This window comes from Piliocolobus tephrosceles, chromosome 9, assembly GCF_002776525.5.
Source record: "Piliocolobus tephrosceles isolate RC106 chromosome 9, ASM277652v3, whole genome shotgun sequence".
In the NCBI taxonomy this organism is placed as follows: domain Eukaryota; kingdom Metazoa; phylum Chordata; class Mammalia; order Primates; family Cercopithecidae; genus Piliocolobus; species Piliocolobus tephrosceles.
In genome coordinates this window covers 66,034,725-66,053,111 of record NC_045442.1, presented here as the reverse complement: position 1 = coordinate 66,053,111, position 18,387 = coordinate 66,034,725, and the positions used below count along the sequence as shown (strand labels likewise).

The window sequence follows — 18,387 nt, the reverse complement described above, 5'->3', positions numbered from 1 at the left end:
ACGTTCACTCTAGCAAGTGGACTCCACGCTGGGGGATGCACAACTTACAGGACCCCGAGTCCCCGAGTCACCAGGCTCCTTCAATGCCACTGTCTGTCCCTCCAGCCCTGTCCTCATCTCTCCAGGAAACCTGACCCTGACCCCCAGCACCTGGGCTAAGCATTCTCCAGCTCCAGTGGCTTCACAGCCCAACCCAGTCAACAGCTCAAGTCAAGAAGCCTTCAGCTCTGGCTGGCTTCTCTCCGTCTTTCACCCGACAGCCAGCCCATCAGCAAGGCCTGCCAGAGTCACCTCTAGCACATACCCCAAGTCTGCACACTCTCCCCATTTCCTGTGTCACCGCCGCCTCTCACCTGGACACCACAATTGTCCAGGACACCTATTGGCTCCTCTCCACTCTGCCTCTGTAATCCATTCTCTACCAGTGCCAAGAGGACTGGAAAATGTAGCCCAGAGCCTGTGGCTCCCCCTCCTAAAACCTTCCCATGGCTTCCTGGCTCATTGAGGGTGAAATGTACAAATGCCACAGGCCAGAGTCACACAAGGCGCCACAGGACTGGCTCGTGCCGTCCCTGAGCTCTCTCTCTGCTCTCTCCCTGTCACTCATTTCACCTGGCCACTCTGACCTTTCTCTTCTTCAGACATGCCAAACTCATTCTGACCTCAGGAATTTTGCACCGGCTATTCCTGCTAACCAGCATGCTCATTCCCCATCCTCTGATTTAATTCTCTAATCCATTTATCTCATGGACACTCTTCTAGTGCTTTATGCTATGACAAGTTCAGGCACAGCACTTCTCATGCTCAGAATCATCTGTTGGCTCTGCGTGGTAGGCTCCCCTTGTCATTCGGATGTCACCTTCTCACAGATAACACTGCCCCTCATCATGCCCTATCGAAAATATCCCCCAGATCACATGGTCAGCCTTAAATATATGCAGTTTTTAATTGTAAATTGTACCTCAGTAAAGCTGGGTGTGGGGGGCGGAAATCCTTTAAAATTATCTTTATTTTCTTCATAATAATCGGTGGATATTTTCTTGTTTATTTCTTTATGTGCTTATTTTGTTGATTTCTCTCGTTACACTGGAAGCATGAAGAGGTCAAGACTTCTGTCAAGCTAGTCCTCATATCACTAGAGCTCGGTGCCACTGCATATGGCAAGCACTCCACAAGAATTTGTTGAATGAATGAATGAATGAATGAAGCCTCCCTGGAGGCTTCGAAGACCATTGCATTCTCCAAACACCACAGCTAACACATCCAGATTGCAGGATATAACTGGTGAAATATTTCCTGTGGACACTGCTCAGAGGCCCAATCAGGGGATGGGTTTCTAGAGACAGGGTCGGGTCTTGTCCATTATCGTGTAAATGCAAAAGTAGCAATTGGCACATGTGTAGCAGGTAGCAGTCCACTCGAGCTTTCGGTGGAGCTTCGTATACAGGAACTCACTGGCTTCGCTGAGCTGCTCAGTGAGGCTGTCTCAGCCCCCATTTTACAGAAATGCGAGCTGAGGCCCAGAGACTCAGGGCCACACAGTGTGCACAGAAGCCACGCCTCACCCCATTTCCCAAGGTGGATCTGAACCCTTGTACAAAGGCCTGTATATACCCGTGTGCCTGGTGCTCTGTATACAGCAGGGGCTTAGTGGAGATAGCAGCATTTGCTGCATTCAAAAAGCAGCTTAGAGGAGCGCCTGTCTGAACAAATTCCTCTGGAAAGGGCCAGTCCCCAGGATAGCGGTGTTTCAGAGGCTCAGGAGGACGGGCAAGGTGTGTGGTCAAGAGAGTCCTGGCCTGGGGTTCAGGAGAGCTGACTACCAGCAGTTCAATACCACTGATTAAACTCCTCCCCATGCCAGGTACTGTACCATGTGCTTTACATACATCTCCTTCATCTCAGGATGGTGCATGGAGGTAGAGGTTGTCATTATCCCCATCCTAAGAAAGCTGCGTCTCTGAGAGGTCAAGTCCCTTGCCCATTGTAACACAGTTGGATCCCAGAACTCAGCCAGCAGATAATCCTGCCACTTTGTTAGTCTGGGTGTTTCCAGTAATGGCTGGGTGACCCTAGAAAAACCCCTTGCCTTCTCTCAGCCTCAGGTTCTGTCTCTAAAGCCCGGGCTCCTACCAGATCCTGTCTAGGCCTGTACAGCTTGGACACAAGTGGGACCTGTGGCCCCTTGCCACATAAGGAAGGGCTTCCTGGATGCCTTGGAGCAGGGGCAGACCTTGCCCTGCACAAGGCACTGCGGGTGGAATGTCCAGGGGCGACCAACCCACAGGGCCCCGGCCTCCTGTGCTCACTGGGTGACAAGACCAGGATGGCCACGGCAATGGAGAAGGTCTGGGAGATCTTGGAGCTTCCCAAGATTGAGAAAGTGGCTCGTCACATCACAGGGGGCTTTTAAAGTGGGCAAATTCTCTGAGGAACATCCAGCCCCACTACAGTGCCACTAAAATGAACATCAGAAATTGGCCCCAGCTTCAGCTTCCTTTGGATAATGAAATCTGGCTTCTTCTCTGCGTTTATTTATTTATTTGGCAGGATTTGCCGTTCCACAGGAACATGATCCCACTGCCTTAGGGGCCACTCCACAAGGGGGACAGCATGGAAGATGACGAAGAGGGAGGGTCAAGGCCCACTTCCAGCTCCCCAGGGATTCTGCCATCCTCCACAGAAGCGAGGAGAAGACGCAAGGGGAAAATGCCCCAGGGTAAGTGCAGAAGAGACTGGATCTGACTTCATCCCTAGAAATAGTTGCGTGGTGGGTGGTGGCTTCAGGGGCCAATCAGTTTCAGGGATGTGGCAGCATCTTTTGCTCTCTTTTAATGAACAGCAGTGGTGTCACCTGTCAGGAAGGAGAGGCTGTCTAATGGACAGATGAATCTGGAACCAGGTGCCCAGCTTGGCTGAAGCTCTTAGTCTCAGAAGGCGTCAGGAGCTTGTGGCGTTGGCTGACGTACCAGTGCCTCTGAGTGCCAATGAGCAAAGAATGATACAGCCGGAGCTGATGTGGTCAAGCATTTGGAACTAGAACTGTACAGAGACCCACCAATCAGAAGTGACACCAGCCATAATCATTGGTAAGGTCCCCCACGGGATGCAGATGGGGCCTCATTGTCCAGATTCCTGAACACCCTGAGGGAAAGTAAGTTCTTCATTGAGAAGGACTCACATCCAGGTTCTAAGCCTACAGGACAACAAAGAGGACATTCAGGCTGTCAAAGATCTTGCGCCCTGGGCGCCTTGGAGCCGGAGCCCTGGCATGGAGACCCCTCCATGCCCACACACAGGCAGGTCTCGGAAACACACAGCACAGCTGCCCAGTACATGCTGCCCCTGGGAGGTTGGGACCTGCCCCACCCTCCCTCTGGCCTGTCGTGGTATGCTAGGTCACCCCGTGACAGCTCACATAACTATGTGGGGAGCTGGCATCCACTTATACCCCCACCGCCTGCTGGGCATCTTTCTGTGGCTGGCATTTCCTCCCCAGTTGGGGTTTAAAGAGGCAGGCAGGCACTGAGGGAGACTTTGCCCATGCTTGGTCCTCGTTCTAGGTTCCAGGAGGCTCCCTAGGTCTCCACGAGCCTGGGGAGCCAGCCTGCCAAGGAGGTAGCTCGGTGTGCCCAGATTTGCCCATCTCCAGCTCCATCAGCTGCACACCTTGTCCACTGGAGACATTCCAACAGTGCCCTGCCTGGCGTACCTGCCCCACAGACAGGTGGCAAAGGCTGGGGGGGGGTGGGAGGAAGTAAGTTTGTGAAGTGAGCTGGAAAGAGAATGAGCAACTGGAGCTCTGACACTTCCCTCCCTTCCCTGCCTATATGTGCACAGCCAGCTCCCCTTTGCATGGCGGGGGTGCCTCTCACCAGGAAGCCGAGTCAGCTGAGCTGTGGAGTTCCTTCTGAGCCCCAGATCTGATGTCTCAGGGCCAAATGCCAGCTGCACAAGCCACCGTCACATCACACAGGTTCTAGACCTGTGTCTCTGCCTTGGCTCTGCCTTGCTTGGGGCCAGACTCACAGGGCTGGAATCCTAGAGGATGCGGCCCTAGGACTGTAGCCCACACTGGGCACCGCCTGGCCCCACCGGAGCCCTGGTTCTCTGCAGCAGCCACTGCATTACCTGTGTGTTCCCCTCCCTGGACTGTGAGCTCTTCTCTGTCTCCTGAGGATCAGGCACAGCACAGAGCCAGTGCTCAAGAACTGTTTGGTGGCAAGTGAGGAAGTCAGAGAGATGGCGAGGGGTTGGCGGGGGGACCTTCTGACACTGCTTTGGTTTGCCCAGACTCAGACTACTTAAATTCTGGCTTCAACACACACTAGCTCTGTGGGCTTGGCCCCGTTACAGAACCTCTTTGGGCCCCAGTCTTCTGTGAAATGGAGATAATAATAGTACCTGCCACATAAAGTAATTATGAGGATCAAATGAGACAATGCAATAAAGTGCTTATCACAGTGCCCGGCACAGAGTAAGCCCTTAATATATGTTGTTGTTTTCATTACTAATTAACGTCCTCCAGCCTTATCTGACTCCACGCTCCCTGGACAAGCATCACGGCCACTGCTGAGTCCTCAGTTTCCTACTGTGTTCCAGGGTAGCACTCAGGTCCCTGAGGGGCATTTGCTTTCTGATGTTTCAGAGCTTATTTCCAGTCCCAACCGTGCCACTGCCTAACCAGATATCCTCAAGCAAAGAATTCTGAGCTTCAGGGTCCTCATCAGGAGAATGGGGCAGTGTGAGTCGTAACCTGGACAGCTGGTAGGAGGGTGCAGTGAAGAGGGCCAGGTGTGTGGGGACAAGAGTGCCACTGCCAGCAGGGGCCACCCAAGTCGCCTCAGTGGCTGAACAGGAACTTGCCAGGGAGTAACAGGGGAGAGGCTGACTGGGTTATGACAAGAGTGGGGGTAGACATCGAGACAGTGGGCAGCCTGGGTGGGTCCAGGAGGAAGAGCCAGGGACTGCATCTGTGGGTCTGGCATGTCCCACCTTCTAGTCCCTTATAACTGCCCAAGCAGAGGTCATGGGCTCTTCCTGCTTGCTGCCCCTTTCCTCCAAAGGGACATCTGGCATTCCTTTAGCATCATGATGGCAGAACCTTCTCCTTCAGGGCAGAGCTGGTGGTAGCAAGATCAAGGGACCCTCCACTGGGTCTAGGGCAGGGAGCTCCTCTGCCCCCAGCAGCCTGGGACAAGCTGCACAGCACCCATGGGTGCTGTGGGCAGGATCGTGAGTCCTGGGTGAAGGGGCAGAGGGCCCTGGGCTCTGGGCATGTCCTGGGGCGGAAAGTCTCCCACCTCGGTGCTTCTGGCCAGCTCTCCAGCAAGATGCAACCCTGTTCTCTCTCTTCCGTGAGCAGTGTCACATGGCTACCGGTAAAGCATCTTCCCTGAGCACTGTCCTCGGACGATGGCTACAGGTAAGGTCTTTCTCCTCTAAGTCCACAAGATCTGAATGGGCTTCCCGCCCCTCTCCCTCCGGACGAGCCATTCCAGGGCCCTCAGCACTTCCACGAGGCATCCTGCATCCCCCACCTCCCAACCTCCAGCTTGTCGCAAACAGAACTTTGACCCTTCCTCTCCAACCCACCCCCCTTCTGCTCTGCCTTGTCCAGAAGGCAAAGGCGCTGGCATTCAAAGTCCTGGGTTCAAGTCCTGCCTCTGTCCCTTAGCCGCGGACCTCAGGCAACACCTGAACGTCTCTGAGCCTCAGTTTCTTCATTTTTGAAATGCGGATAGCCATAGCCTTACATCACAGGCTGCTTGATCAGAATGTAAGTGATACTGTATTTAAAGCACAAGGTCCAAGGTCATCTGTTGAATATATGCCATGGTTATTATTGGTTACCTGGGCTCAGAGGCTCATAATTGCCTCAATCCCTCCTTGGCCTACACCTAGTAGGTAGCTAGAACTTGCTAATATTACCTCTGCAACCTCCCTCTCATCACCCCCTACCTGCTTTCTCTGCTGCTCTGTGTCTTCTCTTAGGGCGGGGTCCCCAAGCGCTGGGCCATAGATCAGGACTGGACCGTGACCTGTTAAGAACTGGGCCTCACAGCAGGAGATCAGCAGTGCCAATACATTCTCATGGGAGCACAAACCCTATTGCAGACTGTGCATGCGAGGGATCTAGGTTGCATGTTCCTTGTGAGAATCGAACTAATGCCTGCTGATCTGAGGTCAGTTTCATCCTGAAGTCATCCCTCCATCCCCATACATGGAAAAACTGGCCCCTGGTGCCAAAAAGACTGGGGAGTGCTGCCTTAGAGAGGCCATTGCTGCCCATTCCCAGCTTCTCTTCTGCCCTTAATTCACCCTCTACACGGAGCTATACACAGCTGGATACATCACATCCCTCTGAGAAACCTTCCGTGGTTTCCTGCTACCCACCAAATAGAAGCTGGCCTTCTATTGTGGAGGGGTGGTGTCCAACTCCCTCCACAGTCTGCCTCCCCAACCCCCAACTTTTCTTTCCAGCCGTACCTCCTACTCCATCCCTCCATGTGAGCTTACTACAACCACTCCAGATGATTCCTCATTTCCCAGAGTGGGGTGTGGGGTGCGGAGGTGTGTGTGGAAAACACACAGTTGTTCAGGTCTCTATTCTTTATTGTGCTGTTTCATTGTTTTAAAATGTCCTTATGTACATTCTCATTTACTGAAACCTTACTTGCCATTCAGGGATTCCTTCAAATGCCACTTCTTCCACGCAGCCTTTTCTGATTCCACCCTTCAGGAGTAGTCACTTCTTGTCTTGCATTTTCCAAATGAGATGCCTGTGCTTCCGTTTAGCACTTGCCCAGCCCTGGGCTGAGGAACTGTGCCTGATCATCTTGCAACCCACGGCACTGAACACAGGGCCTGGAGCAGTCATCTACCCACAGGTGGACCCGGGCTGCTTGCTGATGTAGCCCATGTTTATCCTGGAGTCCTAAAGAGCACATAGCCAGTCCAGAAGTCTGGCCACTGATTCCTGGCCTGGGCTGAGGTAAGGAGCAGGGATGTGGGGGTGCACAATCCAGTTATTGTAACTTCCAGTTATTGTAACTGCCCAGAAGGGCAGTCCTTCTTCACCTAACTCCTCTGGCCACAGTTTCCACCCTCACAGGGCAGGTGCTAAGGGAAAGGCTTCTGATGGGTGAGGATGTGATACAAGCACGTAGAATCATCGCAAGAGTGAATGACGCCCCCGGGAGCTGGAACAGGATGGTGTCTTTTTTCCCCAGGTCTCTTCTGCTGGCCTATCTGAGACAGGCAGCCTGACAGACAGGGAGAGGTGACCAGGCAGTGCGTGCTGTGGTCTACCTTCAAGGCACTTGCCGCTGCCCCATGTTCTCCTATTGACTCTCCCTGGAGAGTTCCTTGGACAATGGAGTTCCTGCAAAATCCAGAATCACTTCCACCCCAACTACAGCTGCTACAAATGTAGCCCATTCCCTCTCACGATGTGGAGAGAGGATGCCTGACTCTGTCTGGAGAGGGGGCACAAACACAGCCTTTAAGGCATGTCCCGCTCTCAAGAAGCTCCTGCTCTGCATGATGGTTGGATGGAGTGGGGCGAAGGAGGGTGACTCCTTCTTCATAAACTGGGGGTTCCAAGACCCTCCAACACTAAGTATCACCAGCAAGTTCCAGTGTCCCCTCCAAAGAATCAATGGTCACCTGCACTTGTAATTCACCCTTCCCTGCACTTTCCACAGCCCTTTGTTTATATCCCACAGCCCTCAACAAGGTCTACTTTCCACAAAATAACTGGATTGTGCACCAGTCCGACTCCCCTCCCATAATATCCTCCATCTGGAGTCAGACGCACTACTGTTGTGCCACAAGGTCGGCCAAATATCCTCTATTTGTATGTCCATGGTTGACCAAGAACTTTCACAATAACCCTGTAAGATCCTTATTTACATGTAAGAGTTGAACAAGTGAAAACTCCAAGAGGGTAGGTGGCTTTTGCAGTGTTGGAGAGCTAGACAGAGCTGGGATTCCAACTAAGGCCTCTAACCTTGTGACAAATCCCACATCACATCCTTAAGGGTGGGTATACCTTTCACCCATCTCTTGCAGTGCCTTAGCACAGTGTCTCATAAATAGGACATCCAGCATTTTTCGTAGTGTTGGAAGGGCCTAGCCTTCCACAGGGCAGACAGGGAAGTAGGAGTAAGCCAACGCTTTGAGCAGCCATGCCACATTACCTCCTTGCATTCAGTGGCAAGCGTGGCATTGGCTTCGGGACCTCTCATGACTGAATGCAACTGGGCAAAGGCTATGACAGCTCCATGTCACCCAAAGCCCTTTTCCACTCATGTCATCATCACCATCATCATGGCAACTAGCAATCATTTCCAGCCAAGTGTGTGTCGGGCCCCACATTGAGCCCATCGGCCCAATAAGGTAGGTGCTGTCATTCCCATTTTACATGAGGTCAAAAGAGTAACCCATCCACAGTACCATGACTAATAAGGAGTGGAACTGGGACTACTGGGATTTACTTGGGAGTTCAGAGCCCACACCTGTAACTGCCGGGTTAGCCTGCCTCTCCCAGGGCAGTGGGTATTGCAACTCCTGAAGCCAGTCCATTGTTCCTTCCTGCAGACAGCACAGCTCGTGCCCAGGACAATCTTCCTGTCCAATGAGCGGGTCAGAGGCATAAAAGCAAATCCTTCACCATCCCTGAAAAATTTCATACATAACTTATCTCCCTACCACCTCCAGTCTATCAGGCAAGCACCAACATCTTCATTTTACTGGGGTGAGGACTGATGCTCAGAAACTTAAGGCGCTTGCAGGGCTGTAAGCCTGGCTGCTGCTCTCTCACCAGGGGACCAAATAGCCACCCCACGGTGAGTTAGTTTTCTAGCTCTAGGAACTGAGAAAAAGGGCCCCCAGCTGTGTCTGGGAGATTCAAGGGAGACATCTCAGAGGAACTGACACTGACCACAGGCAGAGGAAGAGCAAGGGTACGTCAGAGCACCACAGAGGGGGTCAGGTGTTGGAATCCAGCTGAGCAGGGCTTGACACCCTGGATCTGGGTCCTGGCAGGGTTGGAACCATTGCTGCCAACCCACAGGTGGCCAAGGGCGCGCACACACACGGGATTTAGGCAGCAAAGCAATGATACATCCTTGCTGGTGAAGACTGCCAATTAGGTACAGAGGCAGTCATGAAGGATTCCTTCAACATCCGCTAATTCAACCATATCCGTTCATTAGCTCTACGATTTAAAGATGCTTTATCTTGAAATATTTCAGACATTGAGAGAGGTTTAAAAGCAATATAATGTATTATTTGGCAATAAAAAGGAATGAAGTACTGATACATGCTACAACATGGATAAACCTTGAAAACATTATGCAAAATCCATAAAGATGGAGAGTAGATTAACGCTTGCATGGGGCTGGGGGTGGGAGGGCGGCGAAAATGAAGGATGGCTGCTAAAAGGAATGGGGTTTCTTTTTTGGGACGATAAAATGTCCTAGAACTGATTGTGGCGATGGTTGCACAATTCTGTGAATGTACGAAAAACCTTCACATTGTACACTTTAAATCGACCAATTATATATGTGAATTGCATCTCAATAAAGTTATTACAAAAAAATGTATACTGAACCTGGTGTACCCACCACCCAGCCTAATAGCTACCCATATAGCTGAACCTCCCTAAGCCCCCCAATCTCTACCCAATCCCTCCTCCCTGCTGAATTTGATGTTTACCATTTCCATGCATTTTTTTACATGTTTACTATGTGCACTATATATGCATGTAGTGATTGAAGATTGTATTGTGTTGTCTTTGTTTTTAACTTTAGATAAATGACTTATATTGTAAATATTCTCTTGTCATTTGCTTTTTTTTCCCTCCAGAGGAGGAGATCCAGCCATGGAATTGCTGGATCTCAAGGTCTCGTGTATCCTGTTTACTGTGTGCGGATTTTCATTGATGAAAGTACTGCAATTTAATACTACACAACATATCTCTGCACACTCCTGCTGACAAATATTTAGGCTTTTCTTCTCTTTTCCTTTTTTCTTACTACAAATAGTGTTGCAGCGAGCATCTCTTCTTCTTTCATGCACAGATGAGCGTGTCTCTCAGAAGTGCCTAAGAAGGGAGCTGCTTTATTGGACGCGAATCTTTACCAGATACTGCCAAATGATTTTTCAGTCATTCACCTTTTCATGTCAGCGAGGCAACCAAAGCCCAGAGAGGGGAGAGCAATCTGCTCAGAGTCCCTCAAGGTCTGGGACTGATTCCCAGTCCAGGGCTCTTCTGGCCTTTCCGGAACCCTCCATTTCCTTATTTTTATTTCCCTACAAATCTCAGCCGACCACCCCGGCATTATCAGAGCGGATCTAGGAGAAACACATTATCAGCAGCGTCCAGGAGGGCTGGGGATCTGGAAGTGCTTTTGGGAGGAAATGGGGAAGAAATGAACTTTGGAGAATTCCCCAGGCATTTCTGAAACGCAGAGCCAGAGGGCCTTGAGAGAAAAGGCTCTTCCAGGGGCAGATGGTGGAGCATTTTAGCAGCCGCGCAGCACCTGGCCTCCCAGCAGCTGTGGTCATTTTGGCCTCACCCATGCCAGTTACCTGACCCTCTACCCCATGAGGGACATAGAGAGCTATGGCTGTGGAGGGTGGGGGGTGCTCCTTAAACCCAGGGCTCTCTCCAAGGAGACAGCCAACCTTCCTTGTGGAGCAGGCCAGTTGCCTGAAACAGGGCTACAACGGCGAAGGAAGGGCCTTCATTTGGAGCCAAGAGTCTAAGCTTTATGGATTGGCTGATTTCTAAAGCATAACGTTCTGTCTGGCTTGGCCAGGGCTCCCTTCAGCCATAGTCTGTCACTCCAAATGTGGTCAGACAACCAGCAGCACCAGTGCTACCAGGGGGCCTGCTGGGAATGCAGAAGGGATCATGGTGAGGGGGGTCAGGGTGGATAATAAGCTGTGTTAGGGATTTATGGCTTTATCCTAAGAGTGATGGCAAGTATTGAAGTGTTTTGGTTAACTGGAGTTATGTATCAATGTTAAAAATACCATTCCGGCTTCTGTGTAAAGAACCATTTGGAGGAGGTCAGCTGGGGGCCAGAGCAACAAATAAGGTGAGAGGTGGCAGCAGCCTGAACAAGGGTGATGACAGTGGAGATGGAGGAAATTGACAGAGTGGGATGAGTGAGACTTGGTGATTGACGGAGTGTGAGGGAAACGGTGGTGTTCAGCCTGATGCCCAGGTCATGGCTTAGATGCTGGGAGAGGTCAGGAATGTTGGAAAGGGCCATGTGGGGGGAAAGTGCTGGCTTTCACTGTGGGCCCTTTGAGGATCCAGGCAGAGATGGCAAGGAAGCTGCCCAGTGTGATTTGTAGGTGGGAAGACTCTCCCTGGCTGGAAACCCACAAAACCTACTCTCGCTGTGTAAGAGACTCATATTGCAGGCTGCTCTCCAGCACCTACACCATCTAAAGCAAATGGTTAATGCTAGCAGCCAGGGAGAAACCTCTGCAGGTGTATACATCTTGGTCTGTTTGCACTTCTCATTTTAGGACAAATTACTTGTCCCAGTAGGCGGTTTTGCCTGGATTGTACGTCCAGCGTACACCAGGCATTATGTTAACATACTCATCAAATAGCAGAACTCATGGCCAAGGCCAAGTGGGGAGGAGAGGATGGAAGGAGCTGCAGGGATGATGTAGCTTACATGGAGGAGTCAAGAGTTCACCAGGTAGAAACTGAGAACAAAGATACCAGAATAGCAGGAGTTGATGTGTGCAAGTGGGACACTGTAGGGTCCCGCAGGGGAGCAGCCCAGTTTTACTGAAAGAAAAGGAGGACAGTGGAAGACTGGTTAGAGATCAGGCTAGAGAGCCAAAGTGGGCTTATCTTTGGGATGGGGGGTATGAGCACTGGGGAGCCATGGATGGTTTTTGAGCAAAGGAGTGGAGTTGACAGAACTTGGCTGATGGAGTGCAGTGGATGAAAGTGAAGGGGGCACTGATGTTGCCATTGTGGGTTTGCACCTGGGTGTCTGGGAGGCCAGATGGGACATGCGGTGGGGCTGCAAAATCAGGAGGAAGAGATGGGGGTGGGGAGGACTGAGGCTAACATCTCAGGGGAAAGCACACCTCTCTGGCTGCAGCAGAACAAGGGGGAGTCTGAATATTGACGATAACAACAATCAAACAGTAGGGGCTCTTAGGAGGCTAGCCCCAGGGGATCTGCTTTAAGAAATAGCAAGAATGACCCCAAAGTAGTCCATCAATTATTTGCATGTAAAGTAGGATTTCAGAGCTATCTGAAACAGTATATCTTTAGTTTAAATATTCTCCCTAAAATAACCATCAACTCTTGAATCTTTTCTTCATTGATGGAAACAAAGGACACTTTGGTCTGCAGATCCCTGAGATCTCAAATAAGCCAAGTCTGAAATAAGAAGGACGACAAAGAAGCGGGGCTATGGGTCTGTTCTGCTGCAGCACAGGGGAGGTAAGAGGAGCCTGGTTTGTGACCAAAGCTCTGGCTACAGGTCCTGCCCATGTAAATGTCATGAGGCTGTTGGGGGCAAAGTCTGGTGCCAGGGAAAATAGGGCAAGGCTAGCCAGAGAGTAGGGTTCAGGATGTGTGGGCATCAGCTCTCACCAGCTATGGAAACACAACCGAGGCTGGAGAGGCCATTACAACCTGAATGTAAATAGCAGCTCGTGAGAAAATAAAGTCCTATGCACAGCATTGCAGACTTTCCTTGCTGGAAGGGGCTGCTCTCCCCTCCAGGCCAGCCTCCACATCATTGCTAGTTATTGTTCTAGAATACAGATTGGATCAGGTGACATCCCTGCTTCCCAAACCTTCTCTGATGCCACATCATCCACATCATCTCCTGTGAAGACAGCACAGCCAGGGCAGAGGCACTGCTCACCACCGCTCTGGCATATACAGCAGACATCAATAAGCGATTACCACATTTTCTGCTGAACCTGGATACAGCCTCAGAAGTTGACTCAGCACAGCCCTCCAATCAATCAGGCAGTCATTACCAATCAATCACCCTCTGGATAAATTCATTTGCCTCCTACTGGACAGAGGGAATTGGGCAGCCTCAGCCTGGCCCTTTGCAGTCTTGACATCTCCTCCCGCCCTCATTTCTCGTTACTGCTCTGTGCTCCAGATTTCTTCAACTGCCTGTCATCCCCAAACTTACTGCCTTTTTCTCGCTCCTCAGAGTTTTTGTCCATGACAATCCCTCAGCCAGTCTGGAATGTCCTCTGCGCAGTATGCTAGTTGTTCTTCGATATCTGTTCTCCCACCCACCATCATAATAAAGTTCTATCTGCGCGTATTGCCACCCACAAAAAATATTGCCTGGCCTCCCTTGAACCCCGGGGTAACCACATGACTAAGTTCTGGCCAATGGGATGGGAGCAGAAGTGATCTGTGTCTCTTTTTGCAAATTTGGCTCTTGAGGGTTTGAGCACATACTCCACTTGTCCCCTTCCCCTTTCGTGCTGGTCATGGGGTGGCGAGAACCGAAGCATCTGCCAGAGGAGGATGCCACAAGATCAACACAGCAGAGCCAGCTCTTAGCCCTGGCCTGCTAGGGAAGGAAGACCTCCACCTCTGCCTTGTCTAAGTCCTTGTATCTGGGGGTCTCTTGTTACGATGTCTATGCGGACGCCATAGGGAGTCTTATGATGCCCTAACGATATGCCTTCCCACTTGCTTATTTGATCCTTATGAACAACCTCCAAGGCCACTCCTCGGTGAAGTTTTCCCAGAGCCCCCAGCTCCTTTGGCTCCTGGGCACTTCTTGTACCCCTCACCAGCACACTGACCCGGAAGGCAGCTGTGGCCTCTCCCATTAGGCTGGCTGAAGGCGACTTCTCTGCTTTCATCTATCCTCTCTGCAGTGCTGGTCATGGCGCTAGTGCACAAGCCTGACCACGTCACCCCCATGCCACCACTGCTGCAGTCCAAGCCCTTTGGCCTGGCATTCAGGGTATGACTCTGGCCTACCCTTTCCCTTGGAGATGAGGCTCAGACAGCGAAGGGATTTCCTTTAGCAGCTGAGCCAGCCATTCTTCCCTCTGGGTGCAAAAACGTGTCATCCTTCACACTGCCTGCCCCACCCTGGACTTGACATAGGCCAGCCCCACCCAGCCCCAGCGCGGCGGGCCTGAAGTAGCTGCTTCCTTGCTGGCTAGACCTATAATGTCCTGCTCCTCGTTTGTTAATAAGAAAAGGGACAGAGAATGGGAAAGTTTCCTTGGTCTTTGTATTTTTCTCAAGTGGCCTAGGAAGTCTCACGGTATGTATATCTGTTCACAAGACCCTTCTTCTGTACCACCAGGTCATATGCTTTGCAAATGGCCCACACCTATTCCTCTGAACTTCTAGCAGCCATGACCCTCCTAACTGAGGGTTGACCTTTGGCATCCCTCTCAGGCCTGCAACCCCATCACTCCCTTGGCAAATAGCGCATGCAGCCCAGAAGCAGGATGCAGCCAGATCTTAGCCAGTAGATGGCTATTTTGGGACAGGGAGGATCCCAGGAGGATGCTGGCAAGGTCAGATAGAAAGGGAAAGAGGCAGGTTTTCTGCCCATGATTATGTGTCCCAGGCCTTCTGGGTGCCGCCCAGGGGTCCAAGGCTGCCACAAGGAAGAACACACCCACCGCAGGACTCCGGCTTGGCCTAGCTGGCCACAGAGGGCAGGCACCGGTTTGAGGATCCAGGCTTCCATCCCAGCAACCACAGTGACCAGGAAGAGTGTGTTTGTTTTGTCCCGATAGCAGTGAATTCAGCATCAGGCAAGATTTGGGGTGGGGTGGGGGATAAGGTGTCTGAAACCAATCTGATGGCAGAGGGAGAACACCAGGAAGCAGCCAGTCAACAGCAATGACTACTGATGCTCATTTATTGAACATTCACAGAGCATCTACTATGTAAGGGGTACAGTATTCGGTGCTGGCAAAACACAAGTGAATCAAGCTTTGAATTTGTATGTGACACTTGACAATTGTATGAGTCCTTCTGTGAGGATCAGGAGCCTTAAAGTGGTTTATAAACTCCGACCATCAGGAAATAATCAGAAATGCATGATGTAAGGGCAAGAACGACAGTGATGTTCTCTTTGCAAATTTGAGGATGTTCAAACATTCCAGAGTGTCAGAACTGAACTCCCTTCTACCTACTTTTAGTATTTTGAGGAGGGTTACCGATGCACATGAAGTGCTCAGTCCTGTGCCTGGCACATAGTAGGTGCTCAAGTGGGACACAGCGGCAGTAACTGCTGTTATTTATAATAGGTTGGGTTTAGTGTTGAGAAGGTTACCATACCAAGGCATGAGAAGCCTCAGGTCAGAGAGAGGCAGGGCAGGGGACCCAGCAGGACCCAGCCCATCCTGGGAGATTTCGCTGTGATTCCATGACGTGAGATGCTTCCGTGTGGCCATTCCAGTCCTTCCCTTCCTCATTTACAAAAGGCTGGAAGAGCATCTTAGTTCCCTCTGATTTTGCCTGAGTTTGGGGCCTTCTCTTTAAATTCTTCGGGTGTTGCCCACTGGCTCTGATGTATGCTTTGGGTCAAACTGCCTTCTGAGAAATTCTCAACATGCAGAGGTATTCCTCACAGGAGCCCCTGCTCACTCTCCCTCCATGCCTGGCCAACTCAGTCCCTGCTGAGGACCAGTGTCAAGCCCTTTCTTCTCCCCATGGCATTTCCTCCTCCCCCAACCCTCTGAGCTGCTTCATGGTCTTCTCCTCACTGCCCAGGACCCATGGGTTCCGCACAGACTCCCAAGACTCCCAAGCGCTCTTCCAAGACCGCACAGACTCCCAAGCGCTCTTCCAAGACCTTCCCCCTCCTGCCACATTCCTCCCCAGCTCCCAGCCTCCCAGGACTACCTGAGCTCGACTTTCTGAAGCACAATATTGAAACCTATTGCACAATATTGAAACCTATTGAGAGCCACCCACTCTGATGATGGACAGGACACTTGAAGGTCACCAGATAACTGATGTGCTTTCCCCAGTGAGGCAGGGAAGGGAGAAAGGCAAGCCTCTGCCTAGTCACAAATGTGCCCCCAACACTAGGACATGGCATTTGATAAGGATTTCTCTGCATCTTTGAAGTGCGAGAGGCAGTTGAGAAAATAACAATAATCGTGCTTACTAGGAATCAGAGAAGATGCTAAGCAGTTTCCAGGATTATCTCGAGGAATCTCTACCTTGCCGGTGTCCATTGTCCCTGTTTTCAGACAAGGCAACTGAGGCACAAGGAGGTTAAATAACTCTCTGAAGGTTATAAGGTTGGTCCGTGTTGGAAATGGAATTCAAACCTACATCTTCTGTGGCTCCAAATATCCTGCCCTTAACCAGCATTCTGTATGCTGAGCAAAAATCGGTTGTCATTGCCCAAGAGTTATAAGAGCAACAGACACGATCCTTGGAAACATGGGCTGCCCCACAGCCCTGATGCAAATGATCTCTCTGCCCAGGCCCCATCACCCAAGCCTCACCTCCACCCCATCTCATTAATCTTGGCATTCCTCTCCGGAAAACTTTCCCAGACCCCCAGGCCCAATCTTCAGGGCCCAGAGGGAGGGAGGCAGCTTCCCAGGGCTTCTGGACACCCTTTTAATTAACCCAGATGACCCTCTTCTCACCAGGTCCAGCTGAATCTTTTCACAGTCTCCTTGTCTCCCAGGGCAGCATCCTGTAACTGTGACTCCCACCACAGCCCATTCACTCTCCAGCAAATGCGGTCCCTCGTTTCCCACATGCTTAACATCTGTCGGCCTCTCTTCCCTGGCTTGGGGACCTTGCTGAGGGTTACTTGAGCCCCTCGGCTTCTCGGGCCAGAGGAAGGCCTGCCAGAGAGCCTAGTGAGCACCCTGCAAATGCCACCTGCCACCATGGGTATCCAGGAGGCCACACGCTGGGCTGGGAGAGGCCGTAGCAGACCAGAACTCTCTGCCATTACTTAAATGTGATACCTTGTCTTCCCCAACTCATCTTTAGGCCTTCCTTCCCCACCCCCAAAGAGGTACAGCCCATTCTAGTTCCTCAAGGAAACAGTGAAACTTCCTCATCTGTCATTCTCATGGCTTAACAATAACAGGCACCTAGAAAAGTAACAGGCACCTAGAAAAGTTCTCATAAGCTATAACTTATCATTTGCATTCACAGTGGACAATGCACTTGAACCCAACACACTGCATGGTGCCCAGCAGGTCCTTAGTACATAGCTGTTACACAGATGAATAGACACAGTTGAGGAGCAGGCCCAAGGATACAGAGGAAAGCACTAGAATAGGCAGGTCAGGGGTCTGTCCACACAGAGCTAGAAGGTGGCAAAAGCAGATTTCTGTTCTAGATTAGACCAGTTCACTGTATTACACAGCCTTGCCTTGCAACCTTTGGCTTGTGCCTTCATTCCTTGCATGTAAGCACGTGTGTGTTGCATGTAGCCTAAAGGCCATATAGTGAACACGCATTGCCCTAATCCAGCTAGCTATAGAAAATAAGATCTTATAATTATGGGGTCATTCATTCTGGTAACAAACATTTTTGTATACCTGGGAAGCTGGGGACACAATGATGAATACAGCAAGCAAGGTGCCTCCCCTTGGGGGACTGATGGTCCCTTTGACGCACATAGCACTTCATAACTTTCAAAACAGCCATGCCCATCATCTTATCTGACTTTCCCACAACCTGGTTCAAAGAGTATCAGGCCCATAAAAGACTCTATGAACAAATGAATGGTGGGTGGACTGATGGATGTGGGGCAGGCAGGCCAATCAGTGAGTAGATGGAAGGCAGCCACAGATATTGTCACTCCTGTCTTTCAAATGAAAAGTGATGGCCTGAGTGAGGTGTGGCTAGAGCATGGCCACCAGGAAGAACCTCTGGTCTCAGTCCTAGGAACACCCACTGTCTCCTGTTTGCAGGGCTGCTTACCTGGAGGGCAGTTACATCCTGGAGATGTCTTTGGGGCCTCCCGGCGCCTCCTTGAGTGGAGCTTCCATTTCTGTACAAGGAGACAGACAAGAGGAGTCACCAGGAGCTCGTAGACACCAAGCCCTGGAAAGCGGCTGTGGGCTGACAAGGAGGGCAGGAAGTGGGGAAGGGGTCACATAGAGGGAGCTGGCAGAACTCTTCCTGGATCAAAAACAGGCAGTTAATGGCCTTCCACTGGCCACCAGGCATCTGGGTAATAAGAAGGAGACAAGAAAGCCCATCCTGGTAATCACAATGTCTGATGTCTTTGGAGCACTCTTAAAGAAATTAACCCCAAACACAGGACCCTATAAACCAGTTGCATCTTCCTGCACCTCACGCTCATGTGTACAATGACATGCTTTTCTCAGCTCTCTGCTAATAGTTTC

General features: G+C 51.0%; 1 protein-coding gene across 16 annotated transcripts in view; it reads right to left on the bottom strand.

The window, feature by feature from the left end:
* Positions 1 to 18,387, bottom strand: part of COL13A1 (collagen type XIII alpha 1 chain) — a 157,387-nt gene that overhangs the window by 119,742 nt on the left and 19,258 nt on the right. For all 16 annotated transcript variants that reach the window (XM_031936230.1, XM_023204772.2, XM_031936232.1 and 13 more), the window contains exon 2: positions 17,960 to 18,029. In XM_031936230.1, the coding sequence (XP_031792090.1) occupies positions 17,960 to 18,029 (70 nt within the window). The remainder of the gene's footprint in view (positions 1 to 17,959; positions 18,030 to 18,387) is intronic.